Genomic DNA, 20,751 nt, shown 5'->3' with positions numbered 1-20,751 from the left:
CACTTACAAACGTCTGCTTTTACTGGGAGGACGACAAGGTACGTAGTTAATAATAATGAGCTAGTCCTTCGCCGTAGTAGGATAGGTAGTTCGCGGAGCTTCTCGTGCGAGGTCCTCAGGCGCTCAGTGTGCGCCTCCCTTTGTGCATCTACACTCAAGATGGCTCCCGTTTTAGAGAAGAAGCTACTGGGCGCAGCCGGGACAGGCGACACTATGGAAAACAGTAACGAGGATGATGAAGGACAAAACCTCTGGTATGCTCGTACCCTCAAAGTGTCCTGAAGTGCAGCGGTTTGTGCAAGGAGTCCGTTAATTTGACATTGTGAAGTGCTGCTTTGTCACCAGCCGGGTGCTGCCCAGTTCAGACGCCGGTCCCGGATGAGCCCAAAACACTTCACATAAACTTACAGCAAAGTCTGGATTAGGATAGATTAGACCTTTACAGCGGGCTGAATAATAAAGAAAGTCTTTTGGGACGTTAGGACGCAGATTGTCTCGGTTTATATGCTCATGTCATGCTCACTTGTGTATGTTGTGTGCTATTGGCTAGCGTTTAAACTAAACGGTTTTCACATTTGTAGTGTTCAAGTCGTTTTCTTATGAAGCTTTGCTTGGCTAATTCAATTGAAATGCGGGTGATGATTATTGTCAGGAAACTGGCTGTTGATTTTTGTTTCTGATGGGATCTAACGGTTGATTGACATCCATCTCTCGTGTGAGAGGTTCATTCTTGTAACGGCCTTTTTGTGGATGTTTTGGTAACATTATATTACCTAGTTGCAGGTATCTGCAGACGAAACTAAACATCCAACTGCTTTCTACGCTTTAAAGCCCCTGTCTGCTAATGTCATGAATGGCAAGTGATCGGTGGTCATTTGTTTTGTTTTCCAGGTCTTCAATCCTCAGCGAAGTTTCCACACGCTCAAGCTCTAAATTGCCCTCTGGGAAAAATATATTGCTTTTCGGTATGTGACATTTTTTGTTTTCTTGAATATTGTTTTCAAGTCAAAATTCATAGTTTATTAAAAGTGTGTTTATGTTTTGCGTACAATATCGACGTACGCTGCTTCATTTTAATGTGCACATTTCTTTGAATACAATGTATGAAGCTTGTAAAGGGATAGCCTAGTTCATCCAAAAATGATACTAGTGTAAGTTTTCTCGCCGTCACGTTGTTCCAACCATGTATGGCTTACTGTTTTTTTTTGTTTTTTTTTTGTAGAAGACAAATTAAGATATTTTAAATAATGCTGGTACTAATCAAACTGTTTTGGTTATTGAATTCCATTGTATGGAACAAAAATATATTTTAATGTGTTCTACATAAGAAATAAAGTTATACAGGTTTGGAATGATACGAGTGAGTGAATAATGACAAAATACATTGTTTGGGTGGACTATCCCTTTAACTTTGTACTAGGCATAAAGCTGAAATAATTTTCTTTGTCTTAACACTTAGGAGTTTACTATTCAGTACACCGATGTGTCATGATTTATGAGTGATATGATTTCTGGTGTTTTAGGGGAGGATGGTTCAGGAAAGACGACACTCATGACAAAACTTCAAGGAGCCGAGCATAGTAAGAAAGGTAGAGGGCTGGAATACTTGTACCTGAACGTCCAGGATGAAGACAGAGAGGGTAAGTGATTTTAAACTGGGTCAAAGAAGGTGATAAAATAATAAAAAAAAAAAAAAATGTAAGGATTATGAAGCTTTGGGTGTTTTAATGGCCTGCTTTGTGTTAAAAGGCAGCACTATGAAATCGTATTGTTTTGCAAACAAATTACATAAAGTCTAGAATGACATGAAAAATATAAATGATAAATATTTTATTTTATTTTGGGTACATTTACTCCGTATGTAGAAAATGCAGTTTATTCAGTTTTTAAAAAATATATTTTTACTATAAACTCTTCCAGATTTAACTCGCTGCAGCGTGTGGATCCTGGATGGAGACCTGTACCACAAAGGCTTGCTGAAGTTTGCAGTGACCACTGAGTCGTTGAAGGACAGTCTAGTTGTGTTTGTGGTGGACATGTCACGGCCTTGGACCATCATGGAGTCGTTGCAGAAGTGGGCGAGTGTGCTGCGTGAACACGTGGACAAACTGAAGATCCCACCTGAGGAAATGAGAGAGATGGAGCAGAGGAGTAAGTGCTGTTTTGCTTTTTTGCTACTAGGCTGTAGTAGTATTAACACCTTGCTGTTTGTTTGTAGGGGTCATTCAGATTCAAGTGATATTATGGGTGATTATAGCGTGTGCATATCGTCTACCTTCAGCTGTCTTTATGCTAGACATCGTATTCTACTCAAGTGGTCATGAATAGCAGCAGGATGTTTGTTCAGCTAGAGGACCTTTTGTGCAGCACCATATCAACCCATATCAGGCAGGCGGGAATATGAATGTTCAGACCGCTTAACATTTATGTCAGTTTTCAAATGTGCCTTTTCTGGTGAGAATCGTTCCTTGTCTTGTATGTTTTGATCATATGTTAATGTTTAGATTGTGACACTGGCTGCTACATTTATATATTGACAGTACAGTCAATGACAGATTGTGCAGAAAGTTTTTGGTTGGTTGTTTTTGATATAGTGAAGAATGTAGCTTAAACATTAAATGACTTTTATTTATGTTGAGAATTCAGTAGGTAATATAGTAAGTCATGTGAATATAAGGAATTATATGCTTTTATTAAAATGATTTTGTTCATTCATAATCGAGTTTTATTATGAGGGTTATGAGAGCAGGAATGCCTGCATTGTAGGATGGTTTAATGACAGTCTGGATATGAAGCAGTCTTTGTGCTTTAAATTTGCATGACCCATGTTGTCAGACTCTTGCTATTAGAATCATAGTGGACACAAAATACTGCCTCACGAGGAAGTGTTAGTAAAATTAAATATTTGCTGAGAATTATCATGTTTTCAAAAACCTAGCCTACATACAGATACACTGCAGTTCAAAAGTTTGGGGTCGTAAGATTTTTTTTTTTTACCAAAGCTGAATTTATTTGATCAAAAATACAGTAAAAAATCTAATATTGTTAAATATTATTCCAATTTAACTGTTTTTCTATTTTAAAGCTGCAGTCTGTAAATTTTGGCGCTCTAGTGGTTAATAAACAAAACTGCATGCGTCTAGCCCCCCCCCAATAATTAATGGAATCGAGAAAAAAAACAAAAAAACTGCATTTATTTGAAATGGAAATCTTTTGCAACATTATTAATGTCTTCACTGTTGCTTTTGATCAATTTAATGTATTCTAGCTGAATACATGTAATAGGCCTAATTGCTTTTTAAATTGTACTGACCCCAAACTATCAGGGCTTGAAGTGAATATTTTGGATCTGAAAAGTGTTAAACTTTTGACTGAGCATGCATTTGATGGCTTAAGGTGTTTTGGTTTATGAAAACATCAAGCTGGTACAATAGCGTTTGAGAATAGTGTCTGTGAAGAGAGAGGCAGAGTGCTCAGACATGAAGTGAGAGGCTATTTCTGAGGATGACTGTTTCTGCATGTGCCCTATAAACAGGGCTGTGACAGCAGAATGGGGAAGTGGCTTGGCAATGGTATTGTTTTTTAGCTTGCCTATGAAATACAAAGCCCAGTGGTTTTACAACACATTTGAATTGGTAGTTTTTGAATCTCTAGTTCTTTTTGTCCCCAACAGTATGACCACCTTATTGTGTGGCTTTCATCCTTCTAATATTTTTTCATCATACAGAACATGCTTTCTGTGATGATTTTCACTGTTTTACTTTTACAGTTAAAACATGATTTTAAATGTTTCATGGAAACATCATTCATTTCATCCCCATGTTTTACAAATACATTCCCTATTTTAATCTATTATCTTGGCTGAAATAGGATCCAGAAGTTGCCATTATGATATTGGTGAGTGACCTATCCACTGTGCTAATTTCTGCTGTCAGAAATGTATTTTGTTATACGCAACCAATCAAAAATTTGTGGTCATTTTTTTTTTTTTTTCGTGGACACATTAAATTGATCAGAAGTGACAGTAAAGACATTTATAATGTTACAAAAGAGATCTATTTCAAACAAATGCTGTACAATTCAACTCTTTATTCATCAAAGATTTCTGAAAAAAGTACCAGGGTTACAATATTTTCAACATTTCACATGTTTTTACTGTGTTTTTGATCAAATAAATGCAGCCTTGGTGAGCATAAGAGACTTATTTCAAAAACATTGCAAAAATCTGTCTAACCCCAAACTTTTGAACATGGTGTATATTTTATTTTTCAAGTTCACATCCCACAATTGCCAAATGTTGGATGTATTGAATTGGTGTCCAAACACATTAAGCCTCAATCTGCTCTCAGCTTTGTAAAACCGACCCTCCCAGAAAAGGGGCCGTTGCTTCCTTAAGGAAGCACAAGCAGCCTCTGCTCACTCCTCACATCTGACCGGATTCAGTGACGTCAGCACTCTAGTGGGAAGGACAGTTCAGCCTCTCTTACAAGGCGTTGCATCATGGTCTGCTCTCTCAGACGTTCCTGACATTCAACTCATTGTTTTGAGCAGGGCATGAGCGCAACACCCAAGCACAACTCAAACCACTGTGCTAAAACATACCGTCTCACAGCTCTTAGTCAGCTAACACATTGACTGAACTTTTTTTTTTATGTAGAGTGACATCTGGATGTACTTTGGAAATCCTTTTTTTTTGTGTGTTGTTCAAATGTGGCCTTGTAACTGCTTTTCTTTTTACAAAAACAACACTACTTAATTGGTTTTTACTTTTTTGTTTTCTGTCATCATGATTTTTAGATGCACTTGACTTGTTAACACTCTGATGGCTTCATGCCTGCAAATGCGCACTGGACGTGTGTATTCTGTTGACCGTCCCCACCCTTGTTTGTGGAAGCTGGTCAAAGTCGACAGTAGAAAGTGATTGTAAACTGGTGCTTCTTTTGATTGAGGATATTACATTAAGTCATATTGATTAAGAAAGCTGCAGATTAAAATCTTTACCACAACTTCAGTGTTGATTGTCTGGTGAAAACAGGCTGATCAAGTTATATATTTTTTTTTTCCCACTATGCCTGAGTTTGTTTAGAGAGCTGTGGAGATTACATAAGGCAGTAGAATCAAGGGGTTTATTTAAAAATGTCTGCAGACGCTGCCATGTGATATTGAACTCTTGCCTATTGGCTATCATCATTTAAGAAGAATCACTAGACGGGTAACGTCGGCTTGCCTTCTGGAAATAATTACAATTTCCTAATGGACTCTTTGTCCAAAAAGAACACAAGTAGTTTATTGGTTTGCAACAGATTATCTTGAACTCTGGCTCCTGTGGAAACATGTACATACACTTCACATCGCTGGGTGTGGGTAACTGAGTGTGATATAATTAGTAAATAAAGAGATTCATGCGTGATTAATCCAGTTTATACACTACCGTTCAAAAGTTTGTCATCAGTAAGGCTGCATTTATTTAATGAAAAATACAGTAATATCGTGTCATACTAGGCTATTACAATTTAAAGTAACTATTTTCTATTTAAATATATATTGCAATGCAAATTATTTATTCCTGTGATGGCAAAGCGTAATTTTAAGCAGCCATTACTCCAGTATTCAATCTTACATGATGCTTTATTATTATTATTATTATTATTATTATTATTGTTGAAAACCATTGTGCTGCTTAATATATTTGTGTAAACCATGATGTAACACTTTTTTTCAGGATTCTTTGTATAGAAAGTTATTTTGAAATGAAAACGTTTTGTGATATTATAGCCTAAATGTTTTTACTGTCACTGTTGATCATTTGAATATGTCCTTGGCTTGCTGAATAAAATGATTAATTTCTTAAACAAAATAAATTGTAGTGACCCCAAACTTTTAAACGGTAGTATATGTTAAATCTGCTTTTGGGACTGGCGTGTCTGTTTTTCCAGCAGCATGTTGTTCCATTAACAGTACGCTAAAGGAAGTTGTGCAGCTTGCCTGGTTTCTGGGTCATCTGGAGCTGCATTCTTAAGGTTCCTGAGGAAGTTCCTCCCCCTTTCCCTCCCTCCCCACCTCCTCAATCTACCACCAATAAAAGACCATTCCAGCCACCTACTTGCACACATCACCACCATGCCCTCTTCATATACTCCTGTGTATTTAACATTGTTTTGGGTTGCTGCTCCTGTGTTCTGTAATGTAGAGCTCAGACAGAGTCTTGAGAATGTGCTGTCAGCTCTGTTCTCATCTAAGCTGCTCTTCTGCAGGCATCGGCCACTCAAATGTGTCCATAACAAGTCATGATTTCAGGCAGTTTGAGTTACACAGGTAATGAACTGTTTGGGCAAAAAAAAAAAAAAACATGCTACAAATCCTTGCCAATGTTAAGATTTATTTATTTATGTTTTTCTTTTTTTAAATGTCATCTTTTTTTTTGGGACAGATTGTCTGTTTGGGTCTTATGTAACCTGACCGGAATGTCCTAAATCTGTGGATGTTCTATATATTTGTATGGCTTTTTATTGGTTGAGGCTATTTAATCCTTAAAGTGATAGTTCACCCAAAAGTTAAATTTCTGTTCATTTACTAACCCTTGTGTATTTTTAAATTTCGCTTGATTTAATTTTCCATTGAGTTCACACAATCACAGTCTCTTTTGTCCACTTTCAACCACTTCTGTCCTGATTTCTTCGAGGGGAGGGTCTATGGGTGGGCAGGTGTATGGGCTTTTTCAGAGTTTTTGATATAATGGACAAAATAAGCTTGTGTAGTGTACATATGAATGCGCCTGGAGAAAACAGAAAAACATACAGAGAGCAGCAGCTTTCATTTCTGTTTTGATAGCCGCAAAACCAGACTGAATGCGGTGTGTGTATATATGTGTGTGTGTGTGTGTGTTAGAAATCAGGAATGATGCTGTGAGAAAAAATACTTGATACTTTTTTCCTCTTCAAATCAAACTTGTGTCTTTAGCCGACAAAGTTTAAAACCAGTCTGGCTACTGCGCTTCCCATAATGTATTTTGCGGTCGAATGCGTTTTCGACTACCTCTGGAAGTGGTCGAGAATGGAGAAGCTCAAAATGTTTTAGACCCCGTTTACACCTGTATTTACTCGTCCACTTGTGATCCGATACACCAAAACGCATTTTAGTAAACAGGGCCTTATATTATAACTTTTACAGGTCCACGCATTGTTGTGCCATTTAAAGAAATAAGTCAAACTTGATGGAGGTTGATGATGGATGGATAAATTATTTTGTCGTCATCATCAATCTAATATATTGTTTTAAACCCCATTGTCGTCTTATTGCTAGAAATCTATCTTTGTATAATCTGTAGCCTTTGCTTATTTAAATGTCATGTCATGAATTTGTTGTAAAATAATGTTTTAAATTGCAATGTGATGTAAACAGCAATGTGTAATGTGATGCTTCTGTTATTTTCGACTTTATGATCTACCTACTGACACTGTTTACTGTAAATAAATGTTTAAAGGTTTGACCCTGCTTGTGTGTTGCTCTCTTTGCAGTGGTTAAGGCCTTCCAGGAATATGTAGAGCCAGAGGAAGCCACGCCGAGCTCGCCCCAGAGACGAGGGCCAGCCGCTGCGGGAGAAGATGAGAGTGTGCTGCTGCCCCTGGGAGACAACGTCCTCACACACAACCTGGGCATTCCAGTGCTCATAGTTTGCACAAAGGTAGGTGAAAGTGATCAGATCATTTGACCCGTCACATTGGGTCCAGTGTTTTATTATCTTAACATATCAGTATAATAAATGCTTCAAAATGAATCACATTATTAAAGCACACTTTTTAATTATGTTTTGGGAGTGTTTGTAACACAGTGTTATAGTCTGTGTGTGTGCAAACAGTCACTTTTGATCGATGTAATTTGTTCTTGCTGAATAAAAGTCAAGACAGGTTCTTTCAAGAAGAAGAAAAAAAAAAACGTCTTACTGACCCCAAACCTGTGAATGATAATGTACGTCCTGTGAATAAATAGGAATTTGTAGGTACACTGTTTTGGAAATTTGAGTGGATATTTTGAGTTGTTTTGCTCAGTGTTAAGGGAATTTTGCTTCTGATGCATCGAGTGTGTTTATCCAGATGAAAAGCTCTCTTTATGGAGTCTCAGTAGCCCGCAGGTCCAGAGCTGCAGACTGACCATGCTCCCCTCACATGCTCTCTCAGATCAGAACATTCTCAATGTTCTCTACTATTGTTAGCCTCCCTCCAGCCCAGGGTGCATGCAAGACAACCTGTTTTTAAATGAGGGGGTTTAGGTCTGAGAGTAAAATGTTCGCTCTTTGTTCTCTTCAACGTCAAGAGGCAAAGTGATCAAACTGCCTCACCCTGGAATAGAGGAGAATAGAGCCTGATTGAATTTCAGAACATTTTCTTTCCAGTTTACTTGAAAGCACAAAATTCATTCTAATCAATATGCATTAGCATCATCGTTACAGATCTGCGGAAACGGCAGCATTTCACTGGCCATCTGCAACACCTATAAGGGTGTAGTTCACCCAAAAATGAAAATTGTCATTTTCTCTTGCGTTGTTCCAAACCTGCATGACTTTCTTTCTTCTTTGAACACAAAATATATTTTGAAGAATGCTGAGGTCCAAACAACATTGGATGCCATTGATGTTCATTGTTTGGAGAAAAAAGTTTTTAAAATGATCTTTTTCAAGATGTCAGGAGTAGGTTTAGCTTCTCTATTTATAAATTGCATGGCTTCATTCATTGTCACATTTGTAACTTTTTAAAGTATTATAGACAGTATATGTTTATTATTGAGTTAGAGAGTATGTCCTGTGGTTCAGTAGAAGGTCAACGGTGTCTGTGACATGCAGAGATGAGTTTGCATTTCCAGTGATGCTCATGGAAGCCTCCTTTTAAGCAGCCTAGTCGGCACCTCCTCTTCCTGTCAAAACGATTATGGCTGGCAATCGGCCACAACCTGAGTCATTCACTAATATGGCTGCTGCTTCGTAATGAGTCCCATTGCGCATGTGTGTGCTTGTCTGCTATTTTTAGGATGGGATGTCTGTGTTACACCCCGTGGCTCAAAAGGGACGCAACAAAAATTGGGACACCCGAGAAAGCCAAACTGTTAAAGCAAGTTGTTTATTAACAAAAGAAAAAACTAAACTGTGTAATCCATCCAATGCTGGGGAAAACCCCATTAAAGACACAGGTCGTCACAGTCTGTCTTTTAAAAACAAACAGTATCTTAGAGCTTCAGTACATTTAAAAAGGGATGGTTCACTCAAAAATGACAATTTCACTATTGTTGTTCAGGTCAAGTATGATGTTTTACTGCACCTAAGACACCCCCTCAAATGATTAATCTCTGTCTCTATCTTTTAGTGTGATGCAGTCAGTGTACTGGAGAAGGAGCACGATTACAAGGAGGAGCATTTTGACTTCATTCAGTCTCACATCCGGCGGTTCTGTCTACAGTGTATCCTATACAAAATCAGTCTCAATATATTTGCTTTTGTAATATTACTCTTTCCCTATACAGTACACTGTAAAAAATCCATGTAAATTTACTGCAAAAAACTGGCAGATGTGGTTGCCAGAAATTCATCATATTATATTATATTATATTATATTATATTATATTATATTATATTATATTATATTATATTATATTATATTATATTATATTATATTATATACTAATATATATCAGATATTTGTCTTGAACATGAGACGCTTTATTTTAAGGCCTTTTAAAACAAATGTATTCTGTCATCATTTACTCGACCTGAAGGTGTTCCATACCTGTATGAGTTTCTTTCATATGCTGAACACAAAAGAAGATATTTTGAAGAATATGGGTAACCAAACAGTTGACGGGCACCATTGATTGCTATAGTATGGAGAAAGATAATGTGGCTACAGTCAACTATTTGATTACCAGCATTCTTCAACATATCTTCTTTTGTGTTCAACATATGAAAGAAACTACATTTTGCTAAAATATTTGTTGTTGGACAATGTGCCCTATGTAGAATTCTAAACCTACAAGTAGATGTATTTTTATGATAGCAGTAACTGCAAAGTGACTATTGTAATGGGGTAATGAAATAGCCTTATTAGTTTGTGCTTTTGTTGTTATTTTCATTTTTAGTTTAGTGAAATTAACTTTTGCTTTACAAATCATTATTTTTTGTTTTTAGAATGTAATGTAATATTAACCCTTTTTTTTTTGCACATATAGGATAGCCTACATGGTTACATTCACTATATTTGTCTTCATAGCCTTCAGTATGAACATTGTTTGTAGGACAACATTGGACAGTATGTGAAATAACATTTTATTTGAAATATTGTTAGTACAGAATTTTTTTTATCCAAATAGAAAAAGTAGAAGACATCTAGATATATATCGTATACCATTCAGCCAAAAAATACCTTACTGACTTACTGACTGATTTTTTTTTTTTTTTTTGGCCATATAACCCAGCCCTACCAAAATCTGCTCTTTACCTTAAAATGTACTGATAAACACCATAATAATACAGGTGATAAAACTGAAAGCTACATGATGATGAGTGAGTTTTTTTCAAAGGTGACCTGTCTGTAAAACGTGGCCACTGCTCGTTTATAGACATTAACTCAGAAACAGAATGTAACACAATACTGCCCTAATGTTCTTTACTGATAACAATGAGAAGAAACCAAATTATTTACATAAAATATAATATGTGATGTATAATGCAGGTACTTCTGGGAATGTTCTTTCAGTTTTTCACTGTAAATTATATAGCAATTTTTTGTTTTTACGTGCAAAAAATATAAATGAGTTTTTTTTTAATTAAAAATGACATGTAATGCAATATTCGGCCATTTAGTTTTTTACCATACATGGTGAGATTAACTAACCATTTTAGAGTAATTTTTATTCCTGTAAAAAAAAAATATGGTGTACTCATCCTTAATCAAGTCTCACAGATGGAGCTGGCTTGATTTACACTTCGGTCAAAGAGGAGAAGAACATGGACCTTCTCTACAAATACATGGTGCACAAAATATACGACTTCCAGTTTACAACGCCTGCCTTAGTGGTTGAGAAGGACACTGTGTTCATGTGAGATCTCTGAAATCCCCTAAAAACATTGCATTTATCTTTTTATTATCTTATTTATCTTTTTATGCAAGAAAACCATGTCTAATTCAATTTGGTGCAAGTCCGTCAAACCGGTTTCTGTTAAAACAATTTTAAATCTCTGCATAGTCCATCCGGATGGGACAATGACAAGAAAATTGCAATCCTGCATGAAAACTTCACAACAGTTCGACCTGAAGATCCCTTTGAGGACTTTATAACGAAACCTCCTGTACGAAAGGTGAGGAGAGAAAAAACCTAGGAATGAGAATTTGACCTTAATTTGCTCTGCTTGTGTAAAATTTGCCTTTTTGTCTCCTTTTTTGTCTCTAAAGTTGGTGCATGACAAGGAAATTAGTGCAGAGGATGAGCAGGTCTTCCTCATGAAACAGCAGGTAGGAGAACAGACTTTAGTTTTAAGTTCAGGTTTTCTTCATTCAGTGCTGAAGTTACATATTAGAAAGGCAGCCAGAACATACCTCCACCACCACCAATCAAGTGATCTCTTCTCTGGCGTCAACATGCATTTCTCACAGTGCCCTCCTGCTGTCTCTCATTAGTTTAATTACAGCAAAACCCATTTGACTCTTCAATGTTTTCATTGGCTGACAGCTGTGCAGGATACTGTTTAATTACACAATATTTGGTCATTTTAAACAAATAATTCATTTCTAATGGACATTGTACGCCAGCTTCTTGCATTTTGGCACATTCTCTGGATGTTCACTCTGGGTCTTGTCAAATATTTTAATCAATTGTGAACAGTGTTTATGTGAGGTTTTTATTGAGAATGATCTTTAACCCTTAAATGCATGAATGTTTCACCAATCATTATTACATTATTCAAGTATTTAGCGACCTAACATGGATGGATCTCTACCTGTCTCGATAATATAAAACTCTCCTGATGTTAGAGTAACAATTACAGAAGAATAAAATAAAGCATATTTTGTGACCTTTTGGATCTTGGAAGGGTTCAGTTTGAGCAGATGTTTTATACCATCATCACTGTCCTCGTCAGAGCTCATTTCCCAGTACATTCAGCATCTGGCTCATATTCATGATCTCAAACATATTCTCAAAACTATCATTTTCAACATCTTCAAAATCAATATTTTGATCACTGACAGATTCTTCACCAGATCCACCATCAAGTGACAGTGACACTAATATTTGACTGTGTTCAATACTTGCTCTGAAGTAAATCGCTGAGCCATTTCAAGTTTTGCTGATGATTCTTCCTATTCTTTTGTTTTCTGCCTGTGGTAACTATGAGTGAAACGTCACTTCATCATTGTGTATCAGACATTGCCATCTTGTTGAATAAAGGTGTATTGCACTTATTCAGTCATCAAATATTAAATTATTATTGTGCAGAAAAAATATACTTGCACTTTTACAGTGACCCTATACAATTTTTACAAAACATTTATGTGAAAACAGGCATTTATATATTTTTTTATTTTTTTATTGTTATATTGTTTATAATGAATTGATTGAGGAATACTAAGAAGGTTGTTGTCTAACTTTGAAAAATTGATGAGGAGGAGGCTAGTGAATGACGTCTTGGGTCACTAAAGACCAGAGCTATCCGTTTAAGGGTTAACAATATTAAGCTGCATGTAAACACGGTCACCGCTGTTAAGCGGCTCCTTTTGATTGCACCAAGTACATTCTTGTATTTGTCTTTGATATGAAAAGATCACTGTCTGTGACATGGAATACAAACAAAGTGTTGTTTATCAGCTAGATAACTGTCGTTGTATAATACAATCTTGTGTTAAATGACATCATGGTGTCAGTTATAATTTAAAAAGTAGTCTACCATTCAAAAGTTTGGCATCGGTAAGAAAAGTCTATTATGCTCACCAAGGCATATTTATTTGAAAATGTCTTTATCAATGTCTATCAGTTTTGATCAATTTAACGCATACTTACTGAAAACAAGTACTAATTTCTTGAAAAAAAAAAACATCTTACTGACCCCAAATGTTTGAACAGTAGCATATGTATTTCAAAATAACGATTAAAGCTTCTTATTAAGGTTTTACATCTCTCATGTCTTCTCTTATTTTATTACAGTCATTGTTATCTAAGCAGCCGGCCACACCCACAAGAGGAACAGTAAGTGTGACTTCAGACCGCACACTCACCTCACACACTTAAGTGTGACACTGTTATGCTGCTTTGAGGATTTAGTGAGATAACATTTTGACACTTATGCTTTAGAATTTTACAAAAGCTACCGAATCCTTTTGTTGGTTTAAATTGCATTTTAGATTCCTATTTAGTGATTTGTGTATTGAGAAATCTAAATCTTCTGAATTGCTTTTGCATTTTCCTGATTCCTGTTTTTTGTTTGTGTTGTGTGTGTAGGAGTCTCCTGTCCGGACTTCATCTGGTTCACCCCGGCCAACAGGCCGAACAGGGCCTACAAATGTGGCTAGTGTCTCACCCATGACTGCAGTGAAGAAACCAGACCCCAACATGAAAGGTAATATATCTTGATGCAGAACCTAAATGAAGCTTTGTGATCTCATGGCTCTCTGTTCATCAGTGCGGCACAAATAACACATGATTGTGCAGTCAAGCACTTTAGCAGTCAAGTCTAAATATGAGCACTTTGTTCTCTTTCTCTCTTTCTTTCTCTCTCTCCCACACTCATCTCATTTTGCTGGATCATCCCTCTGCCTCTGTCTTGCAGTGTTCTTCTAACCTCTTTAAAACACTGCCCTCCTGAGGAGACCATTGGAATAATTCCCTAAACAATCTATTTCTGCTGGTTCCAGTTGGTGTGGGAAAAATGAAATGTTCCCTTCATTAAGCTCAGCTGGAAAGCATATCTATACCAGCAGGAATAGATTCAAGTCGCTTTAATTAAATCAACTTTAATTGATTCTTAAACCTTCCCACCCTGTAGGGTATCAGGTATCATATTTCACATTTTTGAAATTTTTTCACCGTCTTTCAGTTAATAGCCAGCTTGTGAGCATTGTAGTTAGTGCCATTGAAGCCAAGGAACCATAGCCCTTTCAGTGTTATAATGGTGGTAATTGTAGTTCTGGATGTGCTTTTCAGTAGCTCAGTGTAAATGAATATCAGTTGGGCCTCCCCATTGTCACATGAGGTCATGATATTTAATTTGCGTGTTTATAGGAGCAGCAGCAAATGAGGGAGTGCTGGCCAACTTCTTCAACAGTCTGCTAAGTAAAAAGACAGGTGCGCCGGGCAGTCCTGGGTCACCAGGAACAGGAGCAGGAGCGGCTGTACAAGGTTCTGCCAAGAAAACAGGTACATTCTTCCTTTGCCAGCCTCAAGTCTAGGAACAGGTGAATCTCACAAAGTACTGCTATGTATGGGTCATATCTTAGCCCAAAGTCTTGATTTTTATAACCAGATTACTGGATTGCATTAATGAGAGTAATATTATTATTATTATTATTATTATTATTATTAGCAGTGAGAAAATAACAGCGAGAACTGACTTCAGTTTCTTTATGCAAAACACAAGTCGTCCCAAGACATTTGTCTGAATTATATGAAATCGGGTATGCACCATCTCAAGATACTCCTGTAAAAAGTTATCAAAATTAATGTAATTATTGCTGAGCAATAGATTGATATATTTGAGTGTAGCCCATAGTGACTGATAGGCCTGTATCTTTTGAATGCAATGTCTCAAGTCTCAAAAACTTGGTAAACATGGAAAACACGACATTCTGAAGATGTTTTTGTCCCCCTTTTGATTTTGGGTTGAATTATGACTTGTACAATCCTTCATGAGGTTCACCTGGTCACCTTCTGTCATAATGTTCTTTTGTTCCCTCTGGACAATGCTGTTTTTTTGGAGTTTTACCCTTAGAGCCAGAGAGAGTAACCAGAAGGAATGGGCTGAAAAGCCTGTGTGAGTGACGCCACCATGGATGGTGATATCCCATACTCGCTGGTTTTCATACTTAGAATGATGTCAAATTCATACCAACTGCACTTTTCATTTATGATATTTTGTTACAGTTAGAGGTCGACCGATAGTGGATTTTACCGATAACAATAACTACGTTGGCCTGCGCTGGCCAATAACGGATTAATCAACCGATAGCTTTTTAAAATGAATACTGGATGAAAACAAGCATGACACATAAAATAGTGCTGAACTTTATTACAAAAATTTAAAAATAGTTCTGAACCATGAAAATGTACTATACTAAATATAAAAAATATTAATATTTAAATTATACTTTGATCATTATTTGTTTGTTCATAGTGCATTAACTAATGTTAAGAGATTTTAAAATGTAAAAATCTATTAGTAAATGTTGAAATTAACAATGAACAATACTTTTATCAACCTTAGTTGGTGTTACAAGTGGAATCTTATTGTAAAGTGTTACTATTTCATAAACACCCAGTCATGCTTATAGAACATGGCCATCTTTAAATATCTACTCAAACGCCATTGCATTGAAATTAGACGCATATGTATACTCATGTGAATACTCTCACACTTTATTTGCCTCTATTTTAGAACACTTGATTATCTAATCAAAATAGCTAAATATGTTACAGTGACAAGTTACAGAAATCAAATAAGTTTCTGATTTGTTTGCATGTTTCTGTCGGCTACATGAACATAATAGTTTTTCTCATGTCACTAGCTTTATATATGCAACTTCGCTACATAACGAATGCATAAAAGTGACCAGCTGGATATAAACTAATGCAAATAGGTGGCAACAATCGTGACATTAAACGTTTGGGCCAGACTTGCGTGTCTTTTTGTCACATTGTTTTAACCGCTTGAGGTACTACTAATGTTAGCATCATCCCAGCCTCGACGGCAAACATACTGCTGTACTAATGCAGCATCTAGTCAACAAATTACTTTATAATGATATAAAAACATGTACTGTATAAATACCATTTTTGTCTGTTTTAAATCCTCATCTGTAGTGTGCCACTCTGCCTCAGCGCAGCCTCACGTGTCAAAACAAACTCCATGAGGCGTCAATGATAGTTTTTATTTCGTTACTCTTACTGTGTAACGACAGCCAACTCTTCTAGCAACGGACACAACCCAGAAAACCTATCTGTATGTATCAGCAAATCCGATCAATCGGTCGACCTCTAGTTACAGAGATTTACATGAAGTTCTAATATATTAACACTTTTCTGTTCTTTACCTGCCGTTATGGCCCCAGCATGTAAATGAAATTGTGCTTTGATAAAGAACCCCATGCGGTTTTGTTTTCTTTCCCTTTTCATGTCTTTCTTAGTAAGTTTGCATTTGTGTAGCCGCACAGCATGCTCTTTTTGAATGCATACCAGCATGCAGCACTCATCCACCGAACTGGTTCCCACATAACCAACCTATGTTATTTTTATTTACAACACAGAAACTACAGGAGATTACTCTGTTTTTTTTTCTCTCTTTTTTTCCAAGGGCAGAAGCCGGGTTTGACTGACGTCCAGGCGGAACTGGACCGATTGACTCGAAACCCCGACTCAATGGTAACGGCCAACAACACCCCAGCGACAGAGAACGAGGCATGAGCGCGTCAACAGCATTGTCCACTCTGGAAATCAACATGTAATGACATAAAGGAGAAAAAAAAAAAAATGCTATTCATGACCAAAATTCCCCCCACCTTGTGTGTCAATCAGCAAACAGACCGAACGCGTTGGGATTCTGTCAGATGTATAGGCTCTGATGTTATGGGGGAAAGAGAGGTAGATATTTGAAAAGATGCAACTGCTTTTCTTTGTTTTCATTTCCAGACCCCTTTCTATGTTTGTTTGTTTATTTGTGGTGATTTAATTTTTGGTGTGGCATGGCAGGTCAGGTAATGGGTGCTCTCTCCTTGAGGCGGCAGTCAAACCTCTAAAGTGTGGGGCCTTGCTTAGCTTAGGACACCTTTAACCGCACCCATTCCCCTCCTCCTGACAAGAGCAGATCGCACTGCTGCATTCAACGCGCAGTCGCTTCCAGTGTTGAAATCTGCTACAACTACTGCTAAAAGCCTAAACATATTCATCGAAAACAAGTACTTGCAAAAAGTATATAGTGTGTACAAACATAGTTGCATTTATGCTGATGTATTTATAAAGAAGCAAGCAAATCAAGCTGTTATTTTCTCTCTGTGTTTTATCAGTGAGACGTTAAGCTTCACTTAACACGGTTAACATCACTGATGTCATGACACTAATGACAAATACCCATTGGCCTTCAGCATACAGGAATGGCAGACATTGCCACACCGCCTCTGAATTATGTAAATATGCGCTAAATATTTGCTACACAAGCTTTGATTTGATTTTTGTATTAAATTGAGTTATTTTAACAATTTATGGAGAACTATTTCAGATGAAACAAGCATTGATGAGTATCAGGCTGAGCTTTTTTCTTTTGGCTATGGTTGTTTTTGGAGGAGAGGGGCAGGGCAGCATCTTTCCTAGTATAACTCCCCAAGTGCCTGTGTCATAGTGGAGGTGCTTGTCTCCAAAAGAGGAATTGCACTGTAGCATCAACAGTCAATGGTTCTTTTCTCTTTTTTTTTTGGTCCAGCTTCATGTAATTTATTTTTGTTTGTCTGTGGTCATTGCTTTTTTTGCTAAAATTACACATTTTGCCTACTTCAGTGGCCTAGTTTCTTTTTTTTTTGCTGCCATAGAGAGCTTGCCTTTCTTTTCTTGAATGTCACTATCAACATAAAATGTGTTTAGCATCTTGACGGGACATTTCGTCCCACCCTCAAGTTTGAAATCGTGGCTTAAACCACTAGCACCATTCTCAAGTGGCCAAGCGACCGACTGTACATCGTGTCTTTTGTCAGTCCTTACAAATGAGATATCAGATTTGTTTGTTAGCAGTTTTTTTTAAATATATATTTATATATATAACTTGAGGACTGATTAATGTTGAACATTCCCGGTTTCTGCGCAGTGTAGGTGTCTCTGTAAGCAATCGACGCATGTTTGTTTTGTGTGCCCTGCCTCAGTGCCCACTGGAAGTGACGACTTTGCCTTCAGTGTAGCATTCACTGTTGTCACTCCACATGCTCTGTCTCTTCACTCAGGGTAGCTTTGAGTCCATATAACAGCCTCGTCCGTCTTCATAGTCAATTTCTCAACATTTTCTTCCACTACTGATGCTGTATTGTATTGAATTCCTTGTTTCTAGCAAACTGTTTTTTCTTTTTTTTCTTTTTTGGCCATTGAACATGTAACAAGTTTAGTTGGTTTAGCTTGACGAATCATCCACAGGCATGATGTAATGGTTTTCTTAAGGTTTTTAACCTTGCTGTTGTTGTGGAGAAACTGTAAATGGAGCAGCTAAAAGTGGCTTTTAAATGATCATTACATTTTCAGATGAAAAAGGAAAACGCAAAGAATTGGAATCTGGAACCAAAGATGTAGAATCCACATGTTATGTCTATGTCGAGTAGCTGCCCTGAATTTCTCCCAGGTGGCCGTTCTTGGCCGGGCCTGGAGAAGCCATCATTCCAAAACGGATCCTCTGTTTACTGTGGTGGTCTGTGTTCAATGTCCGTGTTTTTTTTTTTTTTTCTTTCACTAGAGTTAGAAGTCTTTGTCCTTTCTTTTTAAGCTCTTCAAGGGAATAGACCACAAGACATGTTGAGTTTACTGTTGTTTTCCATGAACTTGTGTTAGAAATATGAAAAGAAATATCTCATACCAAACTAGAGATAAGGAACTCGAATGAAATGTACATTTATTCTGCTTAATATTGCTTAACGGTTTCCATTTATGATGGGCAGGGCTATAAAGCATTTGCTGATATTCAAGCACAACATTAAGTCTGGACTATATACCTCTTGTTTTAGCGGTTAAGGTTTTACATCTATACAGACTGTGTGAGAATTTCTTGGGCTGTCACTAATGAAGCCTCCGATCACATATAACTTTCTACCTGCTTTTAAAAGCGCTCATAACCTTAAATGCACTTAAGATGCACTTAAGTATTTCATTGCATTCTACATTCGCTGTGTGACTGAAATCTCACTGTGTGTACTGAAGTATCACTGACACATTCCTGTGAACATGGCTCCTTTTTTTCCACCGAAAGACGTGATGTTGTAACCGTTTTACTGGAAGCGAAGAACTGTTATTAATTCGTCTTAGTTCAATTTTTAAAAAGCAACACATTGTTCGCATTTAAACATTTCATTGTTTTTCCTACACAAATTTAGCTGGTTACTGATTTTAATAGTAGCTTGGTGCAAATATAGACAACAACTTAAAGGACTAAGAAATTGAAGAACTAACAAGCTGCTCCTGAGATGCCTGAAGTACTTGAAAAAGCTTCCTAACTCAGAACCCATCTGTTTTCCCAAAGGAGACACACAATGGATAAAGATCTAAGGGTGGCCACCAAAAGAAACAAGTTTACTTGGCTTCAGCTTCATTGATTTCTTTCCCTCGGTTGGGGATGATTGCAATTATATAATGAACAGCACATTTTGTATGTATTTCATTCAGACTAGGATGGAAGTTGACCGCTTTGTTCTGCATAATCCTTCTAATATGCACTTACCCCTGTAAGTAAGAAAATGTTGAGAAAATATTCTGGCTTCCAAAATTTTCTATACAGGAATTAAAAGACCTTTCTATTCACACAAAGGACTGTTTGTGTGCTATACCGTAAAGTGAGTCTGATTGTATGGCTTTAACTTGATGCAGTATGTGGCCATGTTAAATCTTGCTTTTAATGCAAACAAGATAAGGAAATGTCTTTTTTTTTCAGTCCTGGCTTAAATAAAATACAAATCCAGACTACAGCTATCTTGTGATAGTTTTTTGTTTGTCATGTCATTTCATTTCAGAAGATGCACACTATTACAGTACTGATTAAGACCTACAAATATTTAATATTTTTTGTTTTCCATTTCGTCTATTGAGACTTTAACCGTTTCAAATGATCAGAGACGTCAGTTATCAGATGGTTTGGGAAACAAACCAGTAGGGGGCAGTGCTGTTCTCCCAATATCTAGCCATTGTTTGGTGTCAGATGTTTGATGAAAATGTGTACATGCATAAATTTCCGAAATATATTCTTAATGCTAAACACGTTCTATGTAAAAGTTCATAAAGTCATCGCCTATAACAAACTTTTAAATATGTAAAATGTTACATGAATCTATATTTTTAACTCTGTGAGTGTGTGTGTATTCTAAGTATACGGTTACTGTCAGCATTTTCACTTTTTTGGTTAAATCAATCTACAAACGAATTACTAGTTGTACAAGCTGGTAGAAAGTATTTTTAACATCAGAAAAAGTACCAACATTGCTGTCTAGGAAGGCTGCATAATAGTGTTTAAAAAACATGCACAATGTGGCAAGCTGATTTAACATTTATTTAACTAGCTAGTTTTTAGTTGTTACAGGTTTGCCTACAATTTTTTTTTTAATTAGTAGTAAGTAATCCTGTAATGACTACTGTATTTTTAAATGTCAGCTGTAAGCAAGAGCGGGGTACAACCTAAGACTTTTTGAATTTCTCAGTTTGTGTAATTACATATGGGCTTCAGTCTTTTTTTCACATTAATTAATTTCACATGTGTCTAGTTAGTACAAATATGTGGTCTTGTTTCATTAATACATTGTATACTACTTTTCCTTATTTACCCAG

At 36.7% G+C, this 20,751-nt stretch overlaps 1 protein-coding gene across 2 annotated transcripts; it reads left to right on the top strand.

The window, feature by feature from the left end:
* Window positions 1-123: 123 nt before the first annotated feature.
* dync1li2 (dynein, cytoplasmic 1, light intermediate chain 2) lies at window positions 124-19,898 on the top strand. Of its 2 annotated transcripts, none has more exons than XM_079865296.1 (13): window positions 124-254; window positions 892-965; window positions 1,524-1,640; window positions 1,921-2,151; window positions 7,518-7,684; window positions 9,357-9,450; window positions 10,950-11,085; window positions 11,233-11,344; window positions 11,439-11,498; window positions 13,186-13,227; window positions 13,480-13,597; window positions 14,260-14,394; window positions 16,544-19,898. In XM_079865296.1, exons 1-13 carry the CDS (start codon window positions 160-162, stop codon window positions 16,651-16,653), a joined length of 1,491 nt encoding a protein of 496 aa, XP_079721422.1. In that variant the 5' UTR covers window positions 124-159; the 3' UTR covers window positions 16,654-19,898. The 2 variants fall into 2 exon arrangements, with proteins under 2 accessions (XP_079721422.1, XP_079721423.1); XM_079865297.1 differs by having other exon boundaries at window positions 16,549-16,625.
* Window positions 19,899-20,751: the final 853 nt, after the last annotated feature.

Source organism: Squalius cephalus (assembly GCF_949319135.1).
Source record: "Squalius cephalus genome assembly, chromosome: 3".
Lineage (NCBI taxonomy): Eukaryota > Metazoa > Chordata > Actinopteri > Cypriniformes > Leuciscidae > Squalius > Squalius cephalus.
The sequence above is the reverse complement of the archived record's forward strand: the minus strand, read 5'-3'. Positions and strand labels throughout refer to the sequence as shown.